General features: G+C 31.3%; 4 protein-coding genes across 7 annotated transcripts; 2 read left to right on the forward strand and 2 right to left on the reverse strand.

Moving 5' to 3' along the window:
• The first annotated feature begins 8891 nt into the window (after positions 1–8891).
• LOC105734763 (uncharacterized) lies at positions 8892–18175 on the forward strand. 2 transcript variants are annotated; one of them, XM_086915287.1, is made up of 8 exons: positions 8892–9165; positions 16164–16413; positions 16529–16619; positions 16716–16920; positions 16987–17124; positions 17194–17349; positions 17516–17674; positions 17759–18175. In XM_086915287.1, the coding sequence occupies exons 1-8, from the start codon at positions 9157–9159 to the stop codon at positions 17930–17932; spliced, it is 1182 nt and encodes a 393-aa protein (XP_086771413.1). In that variant the 5' UTR covers positions 8892–9156; the 3' UTR covers positions 17933–18175. The 2 variants fall into 2 exon arrangements, with proteins under 2 accessions (XP_086771413.1, XP_012338782.2); XM_012483328.3 differs by lacking the exon at positions 8892–9165 and adding an exon at positions 15917–16052.
• On the reverse strand, positions 12821–15629 carry LOC147656413 (BBSome complex member BBS1-like). The gene is made up of 7 exons (XM_086915286.1): positions 15329–15629; positions 15012–15186; positions 14687–14896; positions 14307–14602; positions 13979–14228; positions 13735–13914; positions 12821–13644 (listed from the first exon to the last, which is right to left on the reverse strand). Exons 1-7 carry the CDS (start codon positions 15340–15342, stop codon positions 13018–13020), a joined length of 1752 nt encoding a protein of 583 aa, XP_086771412.1. The 5' UTR covers positions 15343–15629; the 3' UTR covers positions 12821–13017.
• On the reverse strand, positions 17660–24646 carry LOC100867514 (protein dispatched). 2 transcript variants are annotated; one of them, XM_086915285.1, is made up of 11 exons: positions 23985–24646; positions 23744–23881; positions 23299–23602; positions 22937–23124; positions 22443–22830; positions 22147–22348; positions 21665–22052; positions 21015–21593; positions 20622–20922; positions 20258–20558; positions 17660–20186 (listed from the first exon to the last, which is right to left on the reverse strand). In XM_086915285.1, the coding sequence occupies exons 1-11, from the start codon at positions 24120–24122 to the stop codon at positions 19952–19954; spliced, it is 3162 nt and encodes a 1053-aa protein (XP_086771411.1). In that variant the 5' UTR covers positions 24123–24646; the 3' UTR covers positions 17660–19951. The 2 variants fall into 2 exon arrangements, with proteins under 2 accessions (XP_086771411.1, XP_086771410.1); XM_086915284.1 differs by having other exon boundaries at positions 22937–23602.
• sel (canopy family protein seele) lies at positions 24602–26348 on the forward strand. 2 transcript variants are annotated; one of them, XM_086915290.1, is made up of 6 exons: positions 24602–24737; positions 25033–25211; positions 25306–25393; positions 25514–25629; positions 25712–25918; positions 26002–26348. In XM_086915290.1, exons 2-6 carry the CDS (start codon positions 25194–25196, stop codon positions 26173–26175), a joined length of 603 nt encoding a protein of 200 aa, XP_086771416.1. In that variant the 5' UTR covers positions 24602–24737; positions 25033–25193; the 3' UTR covers positions 26176–26348. The 2 variants fall into 2 exon arrangements, with proteins under 2 accessions (XP_086771416.1, XP_012351133.2); XM_012495679.3 differs by lacking the exon at positions 24602–24737 and having other exon boundaries at positions 24975–25211.
• The last annotated feature ends 4 nt before the right edge of the window (positions 26349–26352 follow it).

A 26352-nucleotide genomic window follows, 5' to 3' on the forward strand; every position in this document is an offset into this window, starting at 1 on the left:
ATTCTCAACACATTCAACAACTAATTCTTTAAATTCACTTCTATATAATGCCGAGTTGTAATTAAAATAATTAGTTAATTAATTATATAGTTAACTAGTTAGTTAATTAAAATAATAATTCGTTATCCTTTTTTTCTCTCAACGATTCACGATAAAAGTACATTAATTTATCCAACTTAACTTTCTATCGTCCGTATAATTTTCATATTTTCATTCACACGTCTCAAGAAATAAATAGATAAATAAATAAAACTCGTACAAGAAATACAAGCAATCGAATCTGTCTAATCCTATAATCTAATTCGAAAGGTTGAAAGAAATCTGTTTGATCCACTTGAAAAGCCGAGCATTCCAATTTACACGTAGCGCAGAATCGAGGCGCGGAACAACGAACTCGGCCAAACAAACGAGGAGGAAGAGAAGCCGGGCTAAGAAGCGAGCTGCAACGAGCGAGCAAGAGCAAAAGGGTTGGAACTCTCGGCTAGTATGGCGAGAATCTCTCCGCCATAAAGATTCGTATCGCTCTGGAAACGTCGAGCTGCTCCTCTTCTCCCTGCATCCCTCTCCCTTTCACCCGTCCATCTTCCTCGTCCCTCTTCCTCGATCATCCCCGCGCGCGGAGCGAAGGGGGCGGGCACGAGGGCAGTGGGCGTCCCTTTTCGAGATTTACGACGATTTAATCGTACAATTAATCTAACACCTTGTTGCAACAACACCTCGTACCGCGTATCTCCGTTACCTCCGCCGACTCTTCACGATTCCAGGGGGAAAAATCGCGGCCGTCTGCTTCAGGAAGGAAGAAAGGCAGGAAGAAAAGGCAGGTAGAGAGGAGTGAACGGATCGAAGAAGAGGAGCCGTGGCTCTTTCTTTCTTTCTTTCTTTCTTTCTTTCTTTCGATCTATCGTGGTCGAATCGCTGGCAGAAAAGGTGTACCGCGGCGTTAAAGGTGAGTAACTGGGCAAAGCGATCGGAGCAAGGGTGTACGGAGATGAAGAGAGGAAATAGACGTGCGGTGGGAGGAAAAGAGATAGAGGAGGATTTTTGCGGCTGTGGATGGCGCAGTGGTGCGCAAAATTCATTTTTAATGCCGGTTGAGAGATGAGATTCAAGATTCGTTTTTCCGTTTTCTTTTCTTTTTTTCCTCTTTCTGAACTTGTTACTAGTGTTTGGATTAAGAGGTAAAGGTGGTGAAATGTAAATAATTATTTTTGGAAATGAGTGGTGAAGAATTCTCGAAATTGTATTTAACGTGTAAGTATAATTACGATTTCATTAGGTTTCGATTATTAAATATTAAGGTAAGGGAATAATATCTAAAAAGAAAAAAAGATTGCTCGTTTATTAAAGTGGCAGTTTGTTTCAATATAATTTTGTATATTTGAGAATTGTCCAAGGTGATCGAGTTAATTTGAGAGACTACAAACATCGATTAACATTCATCATGAAGTCCAGAACCATTCTAAATTAATAGTTCGATATATCTTTGATATAAAAAATTAATTGAATTAAGATATAATGCGTAACTCATGCTGCGTAAACATTTCCAAATATATCTTTATTCTATCAGTTCCAATTTAAAAATATCATTATCAAGTGATTTCATTTAAATAAATAATGAAAGATGCAAAAACTTCAACGAAATTAAAGTAAATATTTAAAAATTATTTAGTTTTAGCTTTGAACTTTAAAATATTACATTAGCATATATCATTAAAAAAAAAAAAATCACCACGAAAATCTTCCAAAAAAATTCCAAATTCAAAATTATCTTCCAAATTCAAATGTGAGTAAATACATCGAAATACATTAATACAGATCGCCAATGATTGCGCATCACTGATCCTAATACCAGTTATTTTTACAAGTGTGTAGGCACGTATAGTTACGTGGAATAAATGAATCCTCCAGTTATTTTATCAGCCCGCCATTGTTTTGCGATCTGAGAGAGGTCCCGTGGCCGACACTCTTAAGCAGATGTAATTTAAACGTGGATGTGTTTCGCTTCGGATCGGGAAAAATCGGTATCGTGCCTGTTTTAACGCTCCCTCGAGATAACGAGTCGATACGAGGAGCGAACACTAAAAAATGATTAGGCACAGATATCATTCGAGGTATAATGTATACTCTTGATACATTAAAGCGTCTACGATTAAAAATTAATTTTTTATTACAAAAAACTGAATCTTCCTCCAACGAGAGAATTCAAACGAATTATAATTATAAGTAACAAGAAACAAATTATAGAATTTATCATACAATTATACTTCAAGCGAGGAAGAAATTAATTTATAAAATTTCATTATATAAAGGAAAATCAATAATAATCTTTCTTTAATCGCTATCGACATTAACAAAACTAAAACATATAAACCCAAACTTAACTGAATCGCAATACGAAATTCTTCCTTCCGGATCGACTGCTCCTCCACTATTAGAAACGGAACGGTTGAAAAGCGAACCGTATATATAGCCGATAATGGGACAGAGCCGTGGACAGAGGCGAGTAGTGTCGAGTAACGGATACGAATCGGCGAAAATTCCAGCCACGTATAACCGTGGAGCCGAGCATAGGTGCACCTGCGGGCCCCGCTTTTGCGCCTCCTCGAAGGGGGGCCGCGCGAGTAGGAGCCGTCCACGGCGTTGTTCCCCGCCGATATAGAGACTGCCGTGTGCACGGAGACACCCCCGCAAACGAGCGGATCGCGCGTGTGTCCGTACGACCAAGGACAACAACATTCTCCGCAAAACTAATTGCCAGGTAAGTATATACGAGCGACGAGCCCGGTCGAGCGCGGCCGAACACGCGCCGATACACCTTCACGGCGGAGACGTACTAAACGAGAGGAGCGTGGACGAACAATGAGATGCTCGGGAAGATAGGGAGGCGAGAGGGAAAACGAGGAAAAGGTATTCGAAAAGGAGCGGATAGATAGGGGAGAATAGTTGGTTTTTAAAAAAAATAATTGAGATGAGGGCGGATTTTGTGAGATTTTGGATCAGGATTTGTCGAGGAGGAAAAGAATCGAAGGGTGGGTCAGGATAAGAGAATTTTTGGAGGGAGGATAAATTTGTTGTTGCAGAAGGGAATGGAAGAAAAATGTGGCTAAAGAAAAAGGATTAATAAAGAAATATGGATACAATTGAGATGGGAAGAAGGTAAGACAAAAGAGTGTGTCTTATGAGAGTAAACGTTTTTTGGTTCAAGTTGAATAATTAATTAGAGACGAGGGAAAGAATTATGGAAACTTGTTGCGAGGAAATTCTTTTAGAGGAAAATACTCGTTCGAGAATGTATTAAGCAACGAAAGAATCAAATATATGTAGGGAAGGTGTCGAAAATAAGAGAAGGATTTTTCGGAAGAGGCGAACGAGAGAGGAGAAATCGAATGTCAAAGGCGAAATATCGATACAAGAGGTAAGAAAAGAGCGATAAGAGTGGTGAAAATTAATAACGAGAAAAAGTGAGAGGTGAATTATGGGACCACCACGAAAGACGGGTAAAAGAAAAAGCGGTAATAAAAAAACGATGTTTAAGGGACAAAGACAAAATGGAAAAAGATAGTTACGAAATTAAATATATGGCAAAGAAAAACGAATAAAATTGCGAACAAACGAAATTACCATCCAACGAAATAAATATCCTTGTTAAAATATTACCAATTTTTGCTCGCGTGCTACGTATTAAACTTTAAAAAAAAGAAGAGAAGATTCAAGAGAGATGATTAATAATAAAACAACTTGCTCGTTTATATTTTACCTATCTGATTAATTAAAGTTAAGAAAGTTTTCAACAACTCGTATCATTAACAAATAAGATAAGATAAAAAGAACAGGAAGCGCGGATCGGGTAAATGTGTACGGAAAAACTGAGAGGGAAAGGTAGGTGAAACGAGGCAGAGAGAGAGAGAGAGAGAGAGAGAGACAAAGGGAACAAAGAACGAACGAAATGAGGTGGGGAGGAAAGAGAGAGGCATAGGAGAAGTATGTATATATCTGTATGGCATAGAATTTATTGCTGAGGACCGGGCTGCTGGACCTCGTTGGGGGAGGAACAGAGAGAAAGAGACATACTCGTACGAGAGCGCATAATTTATGCTCTCATTATGCGACAACCAAGATTCATTACGGCCAACAAGCATTGTCGCGCCGATTCGTAGATCGATCATGGCTCGGTAAGTAAATGCACGGACGATCATCGGATACCGGTATTATTTTGCCTGAAGCAATCTGATCGTATAAATAAACAAAAGTAAGAATATTACATTTTGTAATAGGAAACGTATTAAAAAAAGAAAAATGGTGATTTATTAAGATTTCGTCGAGGGCTTGATTAAAAATATTTTGATAAGATTATCAAAATTATATTATTTCTAAGGAAAATTACACTTTGTCGCATATTGTTGATTATTGTTATATTCTTTGCGAAGAAATGTCGATCAAAAGTTATTAAAAGGTTTGGTATTAATTGGCTGTTAAATCATAGATATCAAGAAACGAATATATTTTGATAGATAAGTTAAAAAATTGTTGAGTTGTATAACGATGCATAAGGAAAGGAAAAAATTAAAGTTGAATACAATTTGCACGTTTGTTCAGGCTTAAGTTAACCGGTGAAAGAGAAAGGACCTCCGTGCAACTCCGACCCCACAATTATCGCCTTTCTTTGGATTATCCATCGGCCTTGAGACGTGTTGCGCTCTTTACAAACGCGTACACGCGCAATTTACTTGACTGTTGAAACGGTGGTTAATAAATTATAAATCTTACGAGCAACATTGTGAGATGAGTCGAAATATTAATCTTTATAATTATAACATTTGTATCCATTTTTTTCGTAGCTTTATTATGTGAAATAAATTTGGCAACTCATAATTTATATTATACATAGTGTGTAATTTTGAAATAAGTTTGAAAATAATTTAAAAAAAAAAAGCCATCGTGCTGGACCACCTATCGTGACCATTCTAATTATTTTCGTTATTAATGAACCAATTAAAATATTTTTTCGCCACAGATGATACAATTTTAAAGGAGATCTGTTTTAAACAAGTTTTCAAGGTTTGATTTCGACTCTTTTTCTCCTATCGGCTAATTAACAAACATAAGTATAAATTCCATTCCAGTCCAAAAGCAAGAATTTTTTTTTTTTTTTTTAAATCTAATAACAACATATCATTCTTCCCGCAGATAAAGAAAAAAATTCCATCGAGATAAGTCCCACCAACGTCTCTCTCATCATCCCTTCCTCTCCCCCCTCCCCCTCCCCCAAAAAAAAAGAAAAAAATTCTCGACGACCGAACGATCTTTCCAACATTTTCATTTTTCGTTTGCTTTCTCGTAAAACGCTAACAAAACTCAAAAACTTCGATCCCGCATTACGTCGTGACACATAAACCTCGATCCTCCCCTTCAAAAGATCCTTGATCAATCCTCAACAACGTTTAATCGATCTTATCCAATATACTTTTTATTAACGCGATACCCGCCCATCGAAACCACGATTCTCACTTATGCCGCTTGCAAATACACGCGTGTGCCTGATTTATCCGCGACGGTGTCCCCACTGCTGAAAAGAAGAGATATATTCGGATTTATCCAGGGACAGGGAGTCCCGCGAGGAACATTCAATTATCGAACTCGAGAACGATCCCGCCTTGTCCCGCGTTTTATCTCGATGTACGACCTCGGAAATCCGGCCGCCGCCATTTTAATATCGTCCCTTCTCCCGCTCGTAAATCGATCTCGCGAGAAATACGCGTGTTACCCGCGTTTAATTCGTGCTCGGGTCGAAAGGACGGGAGGAAGGGAGAAAAGGGATTCGAGAGGGTACAAGGGGAGGAGGGGAGAAAGAAGAAAAAACGGTTCAATTTGTGAGTTCGACCTTGCGGTCGAAACGACGGTGTTCGAGGATCATGTTCACCACGATCTTCTGGTCTCGTTTTGTTCGGCTCATCGTGAATGATTGTCCCGCTAGTCGACGGTGCTTATTAATCCACCGACGCTGCCTTTGAACAGGTTTTTGCATTACAACTGTGTAGCCGGCCAGATTGCGGTAACGGGATTAAAAATTATTCACGAGAGATTGTTCGTTCGGTAGAATGTGTAATTATAATGCAAAATCGTTTTCGAAAGATGAGAAAGAGAGAGAGAGAGAGAGAGAGGATGGAAATGGTTGGCTCTTGGTTGGTTGGCTGGCGGCCGCCCCGTTTTCATGTTTCGAGGAGGCTTTTCCTTTTAAGTTTCGATAAAACGATTTATAAATCTTCTCACGCTGTGGAGAGATTATCTTTGCCGCGCAATGTACATTTTACACGTTACAAGATAAAGTAGAAATAACGAGCAGCGTTATCTTGTTGAACGGTTGACTTTTCAGAAATGAGCGAATTCGTGGATACGAATGAAATGAAATGTGTTTCAATTTATATTATTTAAACGTAAATAACTTTGTAAAAAATTATATTATTCTTATATTCGAAACTCGAAGAATCTGACTGATTATAATAAATAATTATTCTAAATCGTTCGAAGCGGCCATTTTCCCGCGAGAATGATAAATATCGTACAATGGCGGCCACCAACATTGGTAAAACATTGATTGAGCAATTATTGATGAAGGAGCAACGTGGATTATTGACTACAAGGTATTAAATATTGTTGACTCGTACTTTCATAATGTAACGAAACGGGTTTCTGCTTTCGAAACGATTATCGATAATCGTAATCATTGGCCAGATGGTTGAACGATAGATAGAAGGGGAGGGAGGGGCGTGTTAAATCGTTCATATTTATTCAAGACAGAAGGGTAACCTCGCGCGTTCGATAGCTGCCGATTGCAAAGCCATCCGAGGCGATTAATCTCCTTCATCTTTATCCGTCTCGCGATCCTCTTTATCTCATCTTTCCATCGAAAGAAGGTTACTCCCCCCTCCACTTATCTTTTTAACCCTTTAACCTTCTGGTTAATTCTCTACTCGCGTAGATATCGCAACTTTCTTCTCTTCCCTCCTTCTCACTTTTTCCTTCTCGTGATAATAACAACTATGGATGGATTTTTATGCGAAATTAAAATACTACGAAGAAACGAAGAAAGAGACGTTTGCTTTATTCCTCCAATATCGATATTTCGAGCCTGCACATCGTTGCGCACATTTTGCTAGAGAAGATGAGATTGATCGAATAAAATTATTTATATTAAACACTTGTAATACGATTTTTTGTATCATGAAATTTTGAATTATTTGTTGTAGCAAGATATGCATGGTCGAACGGCAACAAATTCGTTATTCGTATTCAATGAAATAATTTATTATACTCTTCCTACATTGGTAATTATCAATTCGTACATCGTTTCAATTGAATTAAAATTTTAATCAAAAACTCGCAGAAAAATAATATTCTCTTAATAATAAAACGCATTAGCAAGCAATTAATCTTTCGAGACGCGAGGTCGTTCATCTTAACCTAAGAGCGTCGCAACATTAATTTCAAGCGACACTTGTACCATATATAATAAATTCGAAAAAAAGAAAAAAGAAAAACATTCGAGGTATTCACAAGTGTATTTTCGCGGACAATTTTCAGTCCTCTTCTGCTGCAACTTCTCCCACTTAGGGTAGTTGGTTTATTCAGTGTTTTCGTATTTCCTTTTGCACCTTATTACCCGGCCATAGACACGTTCACCGGTCTTTCTCGTTGCCTTTTCTAACAACCTTGTCCCGCAAGAATGTAATCGGTTCCAAGGATGCGGCGGAACCGAAGAGGAAAGGGGTCGATAGGTTAAAGGGGTTAAGAAAGATAGAGCTAATTGCCCGCAGAGTAATATCTCATAGGTGTGTGCAGCACAAGTGACGTGTGGGACAAATAAAAATGGCCAAGTTTATACTTGGAGCCGTTTAATTAAAGGCTCGATGGGATATTAATTCAATCTCGTTCCTCTTCAATCTCGGCGCTTTAATCGTTATCGTATTGGAACCTTTTCAACGGTTCTAACACTAAAAGTAGAATTATTTGACCATTCGATGATTTATTCATATTTATAGATATAGCGAAAAATTTAAGGGAAAGGATTAAGTTTGATTAAGATATCGGGACGTGGAGAATATTTTTGTGCAAAAATGTGAATAATAATACGATATCGAATTAATTTAGGATTGATTAATTTTTAAAGAAAATTTCCTTCGTGGAATTTTCGCGAAAAAAATGTAAATTTATTTTAAAAGAAAAATACCTTTTGAATTGTTATGTCTTTATGTTTTGAGCATATTTGTTAAAAAATTTTGTAGATGTAATAAGAATTACAGAATCCTAGAGTGACATCTTTAAAATTTGTCAGGTATTTATTTATTTATTAATAAAATCAATCGATCTTGCAAATTTTTTATATTACATTCACGTCGATTGATTTGAACGAAATATACCTGTATTCATATAAATCAACAAATTAAACACGCGCAATGCAAATTGTTCCGCTTGAATATTAAAAGAGGAATAAATAGATATATTTAAAAAAAAGAACTAACACGTTTTTCTATTTGAAGGTCTGAATCGTTTCCTTACCGCGAAAACGAGATTTACAACTATAATACCTGGTTTCTCGGAGCCACCTTTTACACAAATTAGCAAAATCATCGAATTAGAAATGCAGATCGACCGGCTACTGTAATCGATAGGCCATCTTTAAAAATAATATTAGCATAAAAGTTGACGTCCACAGAATTTCAAATGTAACTCGCATAATTATGAATCGTTGCGTAGAATACAAAAAAAAAAAGGGAGAAATGTTGGTAGATTATGTTTCGTTAGATTAATAATTTATCAGTAATTTAATGTAATAAAAATAAAAATATTTGTTTTACGCGATGAATTTTTATACGTGCATGTGTGTGTTGTACAAATTTCACTCCAAATTCTAAGTCGAGATAATATCGATACATCGAATTTCGATACATATTTCCTCCGAAAAAGTTACGAAATAGCGATCAAGTAAAGAAATCTAATTATAATAATTAACACGATGGAAGAAAGTCAAGATATTATCGAATCGTTGAATCTGAACTTTGCGATTGAAAGATGCACAAGAAAGATTTAAAGATTGAGAATCTTATTAAAAATATATTTCATTCACAATCACGATCGTAATACAATTGTGGAGGATCAATGTTAGCTGTTAGTACGATTTCTTACTTCTCATATTTTGAAAATTTTAACAAGTTATTCGATGTGAATATTCTTCCGTTAAATATCGTGTATACTTCTTTTATCTATTTTTTTCATCTTCTGCGTTTATAAAAATCAAGGTTATGTTCTTATTATACCAATTATTGCAACAGAAAATATTATAGGACGAGCAAAAATAAACGTGATACGTTTATAAAAATCCTTAATGAGGTAATAAATACCGATGAAATGGAAACAAAGAGAAAAAAAAATTTAGATTCGTTAAAATTTCCTGTTTTCGAGATGATCGTTTACCGATTTTTTTGATATCTTTTTTTTTTCCCCCATTTCTAAATCGATCCTGTTCCAAATTGATCTTTTAACGATGAGAAATAAGTATAAAATACGAGCCCGTATTCGAAGTAAAGAGGATATGCTTCTTTCTCGAGGAAAGGAAACGTGCTTTATCTTTCACTTTATTCAAATCCTCGAGTAAATTGCGTACCGTGAGGCAATTAGTTCCTACCTTTTCATTCGACTTAACCTTCGACCTCCTCCTTTTCCAATTCATGGATTATATATATAATTAGAGGGAAGAGTTGAAACGAAACATTGATCGATAATAAACAAGGATATTTATTGTTAATTATTCAATAAACTAGTTCTCAACGATTCGTACATTTTTCGGGTACAAAATATATCTTTTCGTGCATAATAGCACCATTTTATGATTCAAAGGATTAATCGAATATTTTATTGCACACCTTGTATACTACTTCTTCTATACTAATTTCAAAACTTGATCGAGCATTCGGTGAAATTAGATATCGATAATTTCGTTCCCAATACTTCCTCAACTTCCACTTGCATCATTCAGAAAATCCATATTCTATTATAATTCTGAATTCTTGTATTCGTTCGTCCATAAAACGCACATCTTAAAACATTATCGTAACCCAGATCAAATTCAAACGAACCAAATAAATCCAAAGGAAAAAAAAGATCTAACCCCAAAACACGTTCCAATAAAAATCCAAATCGAACGTAATAACCTAAATCCAATTTCCAGATTTCGTATCCATTTTCAAGAAGAAAAAGAAAAAAAAGATTCAGAAATCCAAACCGAACGCAACTTCACCCCCAAGAAACTTCTTAATGAAAATCATCAACCGTTAACCCTGGTCGATCGTCACGAACGATGAACGATGGAAAAAAGGGGGCAGAGACCTTGAAGGGTGCAAATCGCGGAGTGTACATTCGAGAGGGGGGTGGGGGGAGGGAAGCTCTATCGCGGAAACTATCAGGTCGTCGTCCAACGACGCCTGTAATCTAGGGCCGTAACCACTTGCTCGTGGATGAGACCGTTGAGAGGGGGAGGGAGGATAAAAAACCGGCAGAAAATGAAATACGGATTACAGTGGTTGGCCGAGCCACGATAATGACGGGTAATGACGATCCACGGTACCCTGTACCCTTCGCTACCACGTCCCTGCCCGGATCAGATTTTGCCATTTTTTCGCGCCCGCCCCCGCACTCCTATCCCCTGTCGTCGATCGGACGAGCAATTTTACCCCACCCACTTTGTCGTCGACGAGCCTCCTTCTTTCCGATAGCTGAGCTTACCATTTGTCCTCGTCATCGACTTGACGCGCGTTTTCGCGCTCAATTACCAACCCCCTCGTTCAGTGATACGACTTGTTTCTTCTCATTTCTCTCCTCATTTCTCTTCGAAACACGAAGGGGATCGAGTTGAGCGAGCTTTGGACACGTAAGATTTTCACGTAAGATTACGTCTTATATATGTATATATTGCTTCGTCGTTTTTTTTTTCGTTCGAGAGATGCGCGAGAAATGAGATACAATCTATCGTGGATAGATATCTGTACATTCTTCTTAATTGAGCGTTGTGTGCCCCCCTTCGTCTGTTTGTGATACAAAGAAAATTTGTGACACACTTGGGAAAGAGATGTTTGTCTCTGAAAGAATGAAAGATAAATACTTTATTGTTATCGATAAATTGTAAATTTTTAAAATTAATCATCCTTATAATAATTCGATAAATAAGAAAATGTTTCGTCTCCTTCCGAAAAAAAAAAAATCTCGATTCCACTCCTTCCTCTGCTCTATTCGTACAACGCAAATTCGCAGAATTTTCTGCGAACGAGATAAGGGGAGAGAAAAAAAAGCGGGAGGAGGGGGAAGGGGGAGGGGGGGAATTCGATCAAGGAGATTCTGTCGGTGGCGGCGCGAGCCATCGAGCGACGTGCGAATGCGAACATAAATCCAAATTAGCGGCAACATAACGCAATCGATAGAGGGAGTACTACGATTCAGAGGGAGGGGAGGGAGGATCTTCTCTTTATCTAGAGGCCGATGTTCGCACGCGCGAATGACAGTAAATCGTATGGCAGCCTGTATCGGGGAGCTCGATCAAACGCTCGTTTCGCGGATGCGAATGGTTGTTGTTCCATGTGGCGTGAAAACCGATCTACCGCGATCTTCTTGCTAGATCTTCTCTTCCTCCATCGATTTCTTGATTCTTCCTGGTTCTGATATTGGGTAGAACGACAGTTGCCTGAAATAGTATAGAAATTAGAAAGTCATTTTTATTTTGTCGCGAATTTTTATGTTGTAAGGATATTTATCTACATTGAATACATTGTAATCCTTTTTTTTTTTTTTTTTTAAGTATTCTGTTTAATATCGAACGCTTTGTGTAGTATAAAATTGTAATATATCATATATTTTACGTAGTTTCGAAAGATGGAATGGAGAAAATTTATATTTAAGTTAATTAGTAGGAGGATAGAGAATGAGAATGAAATGTCTAGTTGATGATACGTATATTTTTCTTAATGTTTCATTTAATAATAGAAACGGGAAAATGTGTATATGATATATGTACACAATATATAAAAATAGATATATATATATATATATATATATAATATATTGAATAAACTCTTAAAGTTTCCCCAATCAATTCGATTAGAAGTAAAGAAGAAGAAAGAAGGCAAGAAAGTTAATTCAAATAGTATCGGTTCCGTCTTTTGAACCCATGAATTTGTAGAGTGAATGTAGACAAGGAGAGTAAATGATGAGAGAAGGACAGAGATAGTGTAAAAATATTGAAATCAGCGCCATCTTCAGAGTGCCGCAAATGAAACTCACGAAGAAAGGACAGAAGATAGTTAGAAAAGGATAGAAATAGAGTAAGAATTGACTGGTGGCGCCATCTCTCGAATATTTCGAAAACCTTTTCTCAAAGAGTTTCTCTTAACATTTAAAAGATGGCGCTGAACTTAAATTCTTAATCTACTTTATCCTATCTTTTAAAAAAGTGTCTTCGGTACCCGAGAGATGACGCTGACGGTCAATTCTTATTCTCTATCCTTTTCTCACTATTTTCTATCCTTTTTATTTATGTTTAATTTGCGGCACTCTGAAGATGGCGCTGATTTCATAATTTTTACGTATCTCCATCTTTCTTGCATCATTTGTTCTCCTTGTCTAGCACGTTCTATTTGATTTTAGCGCGCGATCACACGAAATATAAATCGAACATACTTTTATCATTTTTCTTTCGAAAACAATGTGTTTTAATCTTTAATAGAGGCAACAAAAACTTAATATCATATAGTTTTAATGAAAAATAAACAAAATATTAATTCAAAAATCAATTTTATAATTTACACAATTATATATACATATATATATATATTCATAACATTTTTAAAAATGTATCAACATTTAAATATTAATTTAAATATTAAATATGTATCAACATTAAATAAAATACATAGGAAATTTTCTTTTACAGATTTCTACAGATTCCAAAACTTAGATATCTTCGTTATATAATTAGACTTCGATATCTTCTTCAGGAGCAGGTAAAATCACTGTCGTTACGGTAATTGGTTTCGTTTTCGACTTCTTACACACCAAAATTTCCATCCTTCCCGATATTCTACCGTTCAAAATCGCGTTAACGACAAATGGAATCGGAACACCGCTCGGTAAAAGAGGTACGTCCATCAGACGTGGTTTCACCTCTATGTTCTCGCTCCTACAAACGATGTACAGATCCGTGTCGGACAACTCGTCGGATATATTCGTCAACAGAATACGAATTTGATAATGCGGTCCCAGCCCTAAAACGGTAGCTTCCATGGTAAGAGAGTGTGATCCAGCGACTTGATTGTCGTTCAAAGATTCGGCTACTTTTTTGGCTACCATTAATCTCAATCGAAGAAGACCTTGTTGAAAAGTAGTGTGTATCTTCTTTGCCTCTGATCTTTCGCGTATCGTTTGCTCGACGAACAGTCGCGTTTTCTTCGGTATCAAAAATTTAGAACCGTCGTTGATCGGTAGATCGGACAGCGCATTGTGAATACTGAAATCGGCGGTGCGTTTCAAAATTTTCACGCAGAGGCCACCACCTACGGTGACCATCGCCATTGTTCGTTCTTCTTGACCCATTTTACCGTACTATTTCAAAGAAGAAGAAAAAAAGGAATACAATTATCGTTAATATTTAGCTTAAAAAATTAATTTTCCGCCTACATATATGAGATATACCTTCATAGCTGAAACTGGTTCCATAATCTTCAACGTGTCTACGTGATGCTTCCCATCGTATACACGGATGCCATATCCAGCTGTACTCACAGCAAGCAAAGAGAGTCCAATTTGAGGAACTGGTAAACTTATCGAATCCAAAATTGCTCCCGGAACGCGAACGTACCAAAGTTTAATTCCCTGTTACGGATTAATTTATCGGCTATGATTTATACTCGAAATAAAGAAGAAATATCTCGTATACCTTTCTGGAGAAACCGATCAATGTGCCATCCATCGTGGTAACCGCGATGCCCTCGTTATTAAGGGCTGAAATAGCTACAGCTGGTGACGATAATTTTTCCCAAAGTTTGACAGAGCTTCCTCTCCTTATCACGCCTATTTTACCGTCCCTTCCGATAATTAATATCCTTCCATCGCCTGCCCATAAACCTATACACGCGAAAGCAACCGGTGGCCATTGCAATAAATGTTTATCCATAATGGAGAACGTTCTAAAACAAATAGATAAATTTAGTGATTTACTTATAATTTTTTAATTATTCAAAAATATGCGTATAATAAAATAATACCGAGGATCCAATATAAGTACTTCTCCAAATTCCGTACCCAGCACGAGGCAACTACTTGCTGGATCGTTCCACGAATCTCTTCGAATCACAGAAATCGCAGTTAAGGCGTTGCTTTTAACCAGTGGAATCCTTCTGTACTGTTCTGCGAAACTAGCTCTCAAATTCTTATCCATGCATAAGAATTTCAACGTTCTCGGTGAAATGAATCCAGCCCCAAGTTCCTTTAACAACAGATCCAGTTCATCGGCTAATGTGAGCACGTTCAATTCTTCGTCCAGTCCAGCCTTGTGCCAAATCTATCAACAGATTACCGTCAATTTTGTAAATCGAAAAAAGTATTTGTATTTCTTTAAATTTAAGGGAAAAAGAATCTTCTGTACCTCTCGTTCTTTTGGATGTACCTCGATGTGAGGCAAACAGTATTTAAAGTAGGGTCTCATGTTTTTAAAGATGTAGACGCTAGAACCAACACCCACTGCCACCACGGAGGATCGAGATTCTCCATTTTGCGTGTAAAAACCGACCACCCCACAAGGTAGATCTACCATGTTGTGCTCCGTTATCTGATCGCCTCCTTTGTAAACTCGTATCTGAAAATGATTTGTACAAATGTATGCAATATTAATAAAGGATTATATTTTATAGGATATGTATTTGGCAAGGGCGTACAATGATCTTTTTTAATTATTAAAAATTGTATCTCACTTTAGGCGAATTGATGTCGAGAGCTCCCAAATCAGCACAGACAAGCCTGGCATCTCCATCGCCGCTTACATCGAGCATATCTAATCCATTTGGTAAAGTGTACAATTTGGCAGCTGGTTCCCAAAGAGCCTCTAGCCAGCGACTCGTACCTAAGCTGCTAATATTGTGTTCAACTCTGAAAATTATAGATAATAAAAATTAGATTTATCTAACGTTTTCAAAATCTATATATTTTGCATTTTAAAATCGGGTGATTAGATTAATTTTAAACAATAAAGTAAAGAGATTAGAGAAGGAGAAATTAATTATTTTCTTACCGTAAGCCGTGCATGTTCGTAGTTTTTCTTTAAATCGAGATATTATTTTCAATATTAGAATTCATCGTTGAATTCTCTTTTTAAAAGTTGTTGCATATTGTAACGCAATATATGAATTATAGATTGTGATGTCATCACAAGATTTTTAAAATAATTCTTTTTTGGAATGAAAGCAAATGAGTAGTGAAACTGTGTCAATTGCGATTGTCGAACAGAAGAAAGATTAATCATATTTAACAAATTTATTTAGAGAAAACGATACAACGATATGGCCCGTGCTTTGTTGTGAACATTTGTATCCATAGAAATGTTCACGTGTACATAATATCAATGATCGCGCGCAACTCGTTATATTTACTACAATGTTATGTTACAATATAATTATTACTTATTAATTTATAACTATTAACAAAATATAATTATTTTTATATATTAATTTTATCGATTATTTATAAAACATCGTACAATTTTTATGAATTATAAAGAAATGAAATCTGAATTCGATATATTTCTTATTAACATATGATAATTTTTTTACGACTTATATTTCTTTTTCTATACAACAATATTTATAATCGCTATTCATTGTTATTCTCGTGTGTTTCGTTTCCTCCAGAAATTAAATTCAACTTGACCTATTCATAATAGTAAACATACGACAGTTGTGAAGTATTTAGTTAATTTCGAAATAAAGCATTGGATGATTTTTAAATTATTATTAAAAGTAATAAAAGAGTAAAAATTGTTTCTCTTTTTTTTTTTTAATTTTGTGAAAAATATAATCAATTTTATATTTGTTTCATAACATAAAATTGACAAGATTCTGGAATTTTAGATAATGCACGCACCCACAAAATTGATGAATATAAAATATGGACAAGCTATAACACCGGTTACATACTCCAAGAATACTACGAAAGTACCACCTCGAAAATTGTGGCAGAAGGAGAATGTCAAGCCGGAATGTCAAGATGATGATTGGCAGAAGAATAAAAATTCGAAAAAAGATGAGAAATGGGATGCGATCCAATCACCGCAATTTGTTGATTTTTCAAATTTACCCGATATTGGAGATTCGTTTTTTAGTAAGTAATGAATGATATCTTTAAAGAATAGAAGTTTAAAAATTTCCAAAATTTTTCTACTTCGTTTTATTCAATCATGATTAATAAAATTGATGGATTCTTTGATCATATACAGATAGAGTGACTGTAGTTGTAAGTACACCAAATCCGAATCTTGCAAAAGAAAAACTTCCGAATTTAATTACAGAAGACGATTCATTGATCACGTAAGAATTACAACTGTGAATTTCCAAACATAACATATTTTTTTGTCTTCTTTTTATCCATAATAAAAAAAAAAATATCATTTAATTCTTTCCTAGATCTTTAAAAAATTTCTCTTTGTCCGAAACACAAAATGAAACAGTATACGAAAACCCGTTGTATGTTAATCAAGAGAAAAAAGAAAAGGAAGAAAACGTAGTGCATGATGTTAACATTAACCAAGTATATGAAAACCCATTGTATGTCAATCAACATGAGGAAGAAAAAGAGGAATATATAGTGCATAATGTTAGCATTAAACAGGTATGTAACGTTGATAATGGATAAAGAATATTATCTAAATTGATTAACTTGAGATCAATATTTTAGGAATCTAATGTTAAAACTGAGATTTGTAATAAAATACAAAAATCGCAGAATGTCAAGATGCATCCATTCTCTTTTGATTTACGATCAAAAAATATGCAGAAACAAAAAGAAGAACAAAAACAAAAACACGTTAAAAAGGTATGCAAATCTTTGTTACAAATATATTAAGATATTAAAAAATATTGTGATTTTTTTCATTACTTTTAGATATTGGAAGAAGAGAAAAAAATAAAAATATTTCATGCAAATCCCATTCCAAAGTTTATAAAAAATCGAATTAAAATTGAACCAATAAATAACAATAAAAACGAAAAGAATCAAAAAGTTGATGTTCCCAATAAGCAAATTAAAAAGAATACCGAGGTATATAATTAAACAAATTTTATTTGAAATCAATTTTAATTAATTATTAATTTTAATACTTATTATATAATATTATTAATTAATTCATGTATTATACATTATATGAATAGTATATTTTTTATTAAATAATTTAATGAAACATTTTTAATTTTATTAAATAATCTAGCTTTGGAAAAAACCGCCGTTTACACCATGTTTATCAAGAAAGAAGTTAGAACCACCAAAAATAGGACCTTTACACTCAGAAATTCGAGCGATAGAAAGAAAACGCTTTGACGAGATTATAAAAGAAAAACAAAGACAAAAAGAGTTACAGAAACAAATGGTAAAGTGTTCTGTAATTTATTCATTAATAATATATTCTATTTCCAAGATTATAATACGTACAATAATAAAATGGAAATAATAGGAAATTGCTGCTAAAAAGAAACAAGAAGAAGAAGAAATCGCACAGTTACGAAAACAAATTGTTCATAAAGCTCAACCGATTCGAAGATATAAAATAGAATTACCAAAAGTCGAAAAACGGCCATTAACTGATCCTATAAGTCCAATATTATTGAAACGTCGTCGTCGTGTATAAATACCTAAAATATAATTAAGAAGCATTATACTTTAGTAATCGAATCTTTTAAATCAATGTTTTTTTTTCACGCCCTGTTTCGCAGGTAGATATATTTATAAAGTAACTTAAATTAATAAATATATTATAATTAAATTTAAATTTTCAGTTTAATTATATTAATATGTATGTTTTAATATATTTACATACACATCCACTTTTGATTCTCTATAAATTTTGTCAATAAAGGCAATTTCATCGAAATATATTTTTAATCTCTGAAAATAACGTTTTATAAAATAACAATTTTCCGAAATATATTCGTATTTGTAAATATTAAATAATCGTTATTTAAAATAGTTTACTAAATATTTTTATCGAGAATATGTGAATGAGATTATTGCGAAAATCATTTTTTTATAGTATGCTCACATATTTAACATAATTTATATTGAATAAATATTTGTTTTAACGAAGATGCGCATTAACATGAAATACATAACATACATTACTATATTATAACACACACACACACACACACACACACACGCACGCACGCACGCACGCACGCACGCACGCACGCACGCACGCACATATATAGATATATTAAAGATTGCCAATGCATTCTAGATTATATCAATATTCTTAACATACGATAGTTATAAATATTTAAATAATTGATAAACACATATACAGTAATTATAAAAATGGATTTTTTTTAACAGCATAAATATTTAATTTTTTCAAAGCATGATATAGTATTACATAAATTGTTGATTTGTACCTTTTTCTTTTTATAACGAAATGTGTACGAGTTTTTATTTGTTGTATGTACAATAACATTTAATATTTCAAATTTGATAAAAATATAATGTTCATAGATATAAACTATCTTAACCGAAATATCAGAAATTAATACAGAACAATGAATATTTATTTAAACAAAATTAAAACTTCTAAATAAAATATTTAAAAAACAATTAAAATTTTAAGAAAAAAAATTATTTTAAACTTTCTTTGCATATTCAATATCATCTATGAAAATTATACAAATTTGTCAGTCTTTTTTTATAAATAGTTATATAGTTTATAAATATAAATAATCTCGAAATAAAATCATGTATAATAGCACATTCCGTTATTTTTTCTTAAATTTAATTGCAGACATACACGCATACATCTTCCTATAAAGTTGAAAGCATTATTCAATTATTCAATAAAATAACTAATTCAATATTCTCTTATTTCTAAATATATAATAAATTCATTCACTCTATTAAATTTATTATAATATTTCATTTAGAAAAAAAACAGTCTCTGTATATAATCTTTGAATTATCAATTTGATAAACTTATTCAAATAACATATTTAATTTTTCTTAATAATATATATATAATTCTTAATAATAATTAATAAATAAAGTTATATAATACAATTATCAATAAAACATATTAAATTATATGTATATATATAAATTTATTTTAAAATAAATAAAAAATAATTAAATTTATTAATATTTGCATATAAAAAAATCTATATTTACATAAAATTACAAATATATTTTATATAAATTTTAATAAAAAAAAAAGTTAAAATGCATTCATAGATATGTAAATGCAAGTCTAATAGTATAACATTTTATCAATATTATCAGTTACATTAAATATATAAACATAAAATACAGTTTCAAAATTTATTAAAAATTGAGACTTAAAATAAATCATAAAATATAAAACAGCCTGCGATATATTTGGCATTTAAAGCCTGACTTATATCACAATGGATATAATATATGCATATACTTGCGTAACTGATATAGGAAGCCCAATGAATTAATAATAGATATAAATAATTATCTTAAAACTATTTTGAACACAGCCAATGACACATTAGTGACACATGATCATAGATTATATGTGACATAAGTTACACATGAATAATAAATTCATTGTTAAAAATCTGGAAGAGTTTATGGAACATCATAATTAGAATTTTTCTTTTTCTTTAAAATATACTCATCTTATAATTTAATCTTTATCTTATTGAAGTAATGCTGATGATGGAGATGGAGGTAATGATGGTGATGGCGGTGGTCTAGTGAAAGTTTCTATTTCATTACAATGGAATTGACATACTGTACTAGATGTACTTAAAGTAGATTCTGACCACATTCCTCTTCCTTTAATCTTTCTTCTAGCCCTATTATTATCTGTACTTGAATCAGGCACATTTCCAGACTTGTTTTTACGAAGATAATTCCATAATAGATTTAATCTGCAATTTCAACATCCAATTAATGAGAAAAAAAAAAAAAAAACTAAAACATTTATTACTAATATATTTACCTAGGATATTGAAATTGAGCGAAATGAGATGAGGGACCTATAACTGCTAATATCGGACACAAAAAAAATGTAGCATATATCCAACTTATTCCCATTACGAGTAATAAAAATATACCAATTTGAATATATGCTAATACACATGAAGGTAACATAAGAGCACCAGCAGCACCAGTTGTAAGACAAGCCATTAAAGTTGGACCACCCATTTGTGTAAGAGCTGTTTTTACTCTGTCTTCTCTCTCTTTAGAAGTACATGCTCTATAACTTACTACGTAATGTAAACTAAAATCTACAGTTAAACCTAAAAATATATATGTATATGTATATTTTATAAATTAAAATTATTAATTATATCAAAAAATACCTATTGCTGTAGATACTGTAACACTTTCTAAAACATTTAATTTCCAACCAAGAAGAATCAAACCAGCAATTGTTACTGTAATTGCTGCACCAATAGTTATAATTGCATATAAACTGATAAGAGGATTAAATGTCACAAAAGCCAATACTATGAGAGCTAGAATCAATGAAACTCCCATTGCCCAAAGAGTACCTTCATACAATGTTCGTTGTAATTCATAAAATTCTAATCTACTAACAAACCAACCACCACGCATTCCTAATGGAGCATTTCTTAACTGATTTTGCATCCATGTTTCAACCTACAAAAATATAATTTTAATTTCATTAATTATATTATAATTTAAGAAAAAATTAATGTATTTCATATATATATACACACATACACACATACCTGATGAAAAAATTGATCCATATTTGAAAAAGAAAGACTGTAATTATATATGCTATCATATTCAACAATTAAAGCTTTAATTTTAGGTGTTGGCATTATTACTGAATTTGTTTCATTTGATATTTGTAATTGTGTCGAATTCGGTTCCCTCAAAAATTTTAAACCAGCAAAAACACCATTGCGAACCCATAAATATGAAGGAGTACGATATAATCCTGCATTAGCTTCAGCTGCACATCGTTGTAAAGTAGTTGAGTTATATGGAAATTTACTTTTTTCACAACATGGCATATAATTAATATGTGGATCAATGGGATCTTCACAACGTCTTTGCATCCAATTACGTAATGATTCAATAAAACAGTTAGGAAGTAAAGGTCCTAACGTATTACGATAAAAAGGTTGTGCTCGTAAATTATGGCAAAATTTTTCAAGCCATAATTGTGATTCTGGATGAGATACATCAAAAGATTCATCCCACTCTGGTGTACCAATTAAATCAGGATCTAAATAATTACCGTTATCGATTGGTTTAACGCCCCATACAAATCTTAGTGGCAACATATCTCCATTATCAATCTGCAATTGTTAATTGTTCAAAATCTTTCAAAAAGATATATCTTAAGAAATATTATATTTTTTTTACATACTGTTTCATGTTTCTCAAACCAAAATTTTCGAGCATATATCAAGTCATATTTTTCAAATGGATGAGAACTATCAAATAATTGGAAATCAGCAGTATCTGGCAATTGTAAACCAGGATATTGAAAAACAATAATATAACATATTATTGCTACAATACCCAAACTGAATAACCAGCACCATCGAAAATTAATAACTATCTTTATAAGAAAAGAATTAAAACCTATTGTTATTTTATCACCAAATAGTCGTAAAGGTCTAATAATTTTTCGTGTTATAAAATTCGCGGGAGATAAAATACCAAGTTTAAATCGTTCTGACACTACGACACATGCTGGTAACCAAGTAATCATTAAGAAAAAATTTGCAATAACAGTCATTCCTGAAAATAAACTAAAGATTTGTATTAGTAATTTTCAAATTTATTTATTTTTTTTTAAATATTATAATATTAATCAAATAGTTATTTTCAAATATATATATATACCTGAAGCAATTTATAGCAGTAACATTACTAACAACTGATGCAAAAAATGCTACTGCAGTAGTTAAAGATGTAACAAACATAGATGGAACAGCATGTTTCATTGTTTCTTGTACCAGTCTGACCAATCCATTATTTGATATTTTTTGTTCTTTACTTCTTTCCCAAATTTTGCAATATATGAATGCATCATCTGCACCTATTCCTAAAAAAAATAAAATTGCATATGAAATAATTTGTATTTTTTGTATTTTAAAATTGAAAATTTAACTATCATATATACTTTCTTAGTTTCTTACCTACAGCAACAACAATTGCCAAGAGATTCATAAATGGAAAGAATTTTATATGCAAAAGTAAAGTATAAAATGCATATGAAATGCCAAGACTAAAAATTACTGCAATAATGGTTGTGATCGTTAATAAAAAAGAACCAGTATATGCCCATATGCAAATTGTTACAAAGGTAAAACCAGTAAGTAATAAAATGGAATCTGACACTAACAGTCGATCAAACAATGTACTTTTTAGACCTAAATGCATTCCCTTTACACAAAATTTTCCATAAGATAAATTAACATCATTTAATCCTTTATAAAAATCTAAAGTAGCTGAGCTTGCAGCAATTGGTAGAAATAACATCGCATATTTTAATGTTGAATTTAACTTATTTTGAGGATCTTGCTCCTAAAAAAAAATATAATAAATATAATAAATAATTATTTTTGGTATTCATAATAATTCACATTATATAGAAAAATATACAGAAATATATAGAAATTAATTTTCTTACACGATCCGAAATAAAATCAGTATCCAATAAATAATGTAACAAATGATATGCTGCATTATGCATATAGCATTCAGTTGGAACATGTTTTTGACAATTTAAGTCTTCTGCACAATTTGATGTTAAACGACGATTTTGGTAAAAATAAATACATCTTTTTAAAAGAGTTTCGACACGACTGAGGTCATTCTCTGTCACACCCAAACAAGAACTTCGATTAGATAGAAGTGCAACATAATTTGCTGGAGACCAACTTCTACAACATTTTTGTCTTGAATTATTATATTCTACTGACATTTGACATAAAGAAGAAAAATGTGAATTTGATCTAAGTTCTGCATCAATATAACATTGAGCTAATACACCTTCCATTGACCATAAATTTGAATCCTTAGAGTTTCTGCCAATAACAATACGTGCATAAGCAGAAGATGGCAAATTACAAAAAAAATTCTCATTATCAATATAATCTTGACTTTTATAATCCTTTGTCATATCTAATTTATTTTTGTTTTTTAACTCTATTAATTCTTCCCATTTATCTTTAATTTCAATTTTATCTATTTCTTCTTTATTAATTTGTTTTTGATATTTCTTTCCTCCTTTTTTCTTATTTTTAGGTTTTTTTTCAATCCAACTATAATTTTGTATAACAGGATTCTGTAAATTCTAAAATATTATAATATTAGATTATTGATTTAATTACTTATTTTTTAAATATATTTATAAAACAACTTAAATATACATAATTAAATAATATATCATAATATATCATGTAATTTTATATATCATAATTCTTATTAAAAATACCTGTTGATTTAATTGTTGCACATAATGATAATATTCTAAAGGATTATCGACTAATTGTCCTCTTGGTTTATTTGATTCTAATAAATTTTGCCAAGCAATAAGTCTTTGTGCTAATATTGTACCTCTTGCTTCAAATCCCTTTAACATTATAAAAAAATATAAATTATATTATATATTATGTAGAGAAAATATTATATTATTTTATATATATTATTTTTATATTTTAATTATATATACTTACTAACTGAGGATCTGAGAAGTCTGGAAATTTTTTAATGGCTAAGGGAACAATTAAGCATGTTGAAGAAAAAATAAGTATTATCATTAGAATGGTATACGGATGATGAGCTATTACTCGAGAAAACCACCACATTTCCATTTTGAAAATTATGTTATAATTTAAGTCATATTTAATATAAAAAACTGAAGCACAATATTATCTTAATTTTTATCTAAATCATACAATATCATAGCTTTATTTTTTAAACAATTTTTAAATTGGAAAAATCACAAAAACATCAAATTTAGCATAGTAATTAGTAAAAATAAATTTTTAATGCATTATTTTTAATTATAAATCACTGAATAAAATATGTAGTATATATAAGCAATTTTTACTAAAAACTTTATAAATTTTTATACACTTTTTTTATTAGTATCTCCATTATATTTGTAATATTTTTGCATAATTATTTTATCTATTATATTAAAAGTTAAACTACAAATATAAATTTCAAAAGAGTAAAATTATAATCACTATTTATATAGAAACATTTCAAAATGTATAATAAGTGAATGTAATTTTATATAAAATATTAAAACATGATAGTTCAATTTAAAAAGCAACATGGACTTCCCACTTAAAAGGGTGGCACGTGTTTACATCGCAGTAATAAATGGAATGATCCATGAACTTCAAAGTCTATGAAGAATATATATATATACATATTACTTATATATTTCTATATAAAATTTTTTAAGAAATAAAAAATAAGTAAGAAAAAAAATATTTGTTTTAATATTATATTTGAATAATAAAATTCCAATTTTTTAAGATTAAATTATTTAAAATTGATTCTTAAAAGATAGTAAAAAAACAATAAATAAATTTTTGTATTTCCACATATAATGTATATTTGTATAAATAATATAAAATTTTATATAATTATAAAATATTCAAAAATTCTATTATATAATTCTATCTTATCTTTGAATAATATTATTTTTTCAGTTTGATAGTATTTTTATATTTTTATTTTGGTATTTCTCGACATTACACGTGATGATAGCTCATTCGTGTTTTGCCGAATTTAATGTTATAGACTACATGCAATGACAGATAACATATATATTGTATACGTATATGCTCTTATAAGTATCATACACGTGTCTTTTTCAATCAAAAAAAATTGAATATTTTATTTTATAAATTAATTAAATATCATTTAACATGTTAATTAAATATAATGTAAGTATAAATTAAATTTTCTAATTTAATTTTTTTTACTTTAATATTATATTATTTTTAATATAATTATTTATTATTAATATTTTCATTGTAGATGAAAATTTTAACAATATTTTCTCTTTTATTTATAAATATTTTTGTTGAATCAAAGGAAATTGATAATAAGCTTTTAAAATGTTTAGGTAAGCTAAAGCACAAGTGTTAATTAATTAATTAAATAATTAATATTAACTTATAACAAATTATAATTATCTACTTTAAGTAACAAACTATTATAATAAATTAATATTTATAATATATAGTTTGTAGATCAACAGTGAAAGAAATTGAAGGAGAATTAGCAAAAATTGATCCTGCAAGAGAAATTGAAATAGGTAATTACAGATTAGATGCACAAGGAAATATCATTCATAAAAAGGTAATAAGAGATAATTTTTTTTTCTTTAATTTTTATATTATAGTCAAAACATGCTTCAAATAAATATTTAAATAATTTAAAGATTCCTCTTGCACAATCTGAAGTACATGTATCAGATATTTTGGATAATATTTGTGAGAAAATGTCAGACTATGTAAGAGCAACATATAAATCAAATGGTGAATTAACAATCTTAAATTTAATAAGTCCATCTGGTGCTATGAATCCTGAAATGAGTAAAGTTGATATTATTCAAGATGATGATTTAAATAAAAGTTTAAAATATTATGTAAGTATTTTGATTTTATTTGGAAATATACAATAAATGATTCAAATTTTATATAAATTAATATTTTTTATTTTTTATTTTAGTGTGAAGGAATAGTAGAAGAATTTGAAGACTCTATAATTTCATTATTTATTCATAAAAAAAATGATATTAATGAACAGTTATGCACAAATATTGCAAACTTATGCAATTCTTCAAATATTAATTATGATAATATTGAAAAAAATGATATAGATGAAGAACATGATGAGCTGTAATAATTATATAGGAAAAAATGATACATTTGTATCTGTATATATATTTTTGATATTCAAAAGATTAAAACTTAAATATACTATTTTAATCTAATAAAATAAATAATGTAATATGTTTAAGAAAGAAATAAAGTACAAAAAAATATTTAAATAAATAAATATTAATAAATTTGAAATATA

This window comes from Apis florea, unplaced genomic scaffold (assembly GCF_048593485.1).
Source record: "Apis florea isolate Af1SG1 unplaced genomic scaffold, ASM4859348v1 contig_3772_pilon, whole genome shotgun sequence".
Classification (NCBI taxonomy): Eukaryota; Metazoa; Arthropoda; class Insecta; order Hymenoptera; family Apidae; genus Apis; species Apis florea.

Coding starts and splice junctions, on each gene's coding strand:
- LOC147656413 (XM_086915286.1), bottom strand. Junction 14,897..15,011: donor TCGACATCAATTCGCCTAAA/GTGAGATACAAT, acceptor AATCATTTTCAG/ATACGAGTTTACAAAGGAGG. Junction 14,229..14,306: donor GTACTTATATTGGATCCTCG/GTATTATTTTAT, acceptor TATTTGTTTTAG/AACGTTCTCCATTATGGATA.
- LOC105734763 (XM_012483328.3), top strand. CDS start 16,029: ATGATTTTTAAATTATTATTAAAA. Junction 16,921..16,986: donor ATAATGTTAGCATTAAACAG/GTATGTAACGTT, acceptor TCAATATTTTAG/GAATCTAATGTTAAAACTGA. Junction 17,675..17,758: donor AAGAGTTACAGAAACAAATG/GTAAAGTGTTCT, acceptor TGGAAATAATAG/GAAATTGCTGCTAAAAAGAA.
- LOC100867514 (XM_086915284.1), bottom strand. CDS start 24,122: ATGGAAATGTGGTGGTTTTCTCGAGTAATAGCTCATCATCCGTATACC. Junction 21,594..21,664: donor GGTTTGAGAAACATGAAACA/GTATGTAAAAAA, acceptor TAACAATTGCAG/ATTGATAATGGAGATATGTT. Junction 20,923..21,014: donor TGGATCAATTTTTTCATCAG/GTATGTGTGTAT, acceptor ATATTTTTGTAG/GTTGAAACATGGATGCAAAA.
- sel (XM_086915290.1), top strand. Junction 25,394..25,513: donor TAAGCTTTTAAAATGTTTAG/GTAAGCTAAAGC, acceptor TATAATATATAG/TTTGTAGATCAACAGTGAAA. Junction 25,630..25,711: donor GAAATATCATTCATAAAAAG/GTAATAAGAGAT, acceptor AATAATTTAAAG/ATTCCTCTTGCACAATCTGA.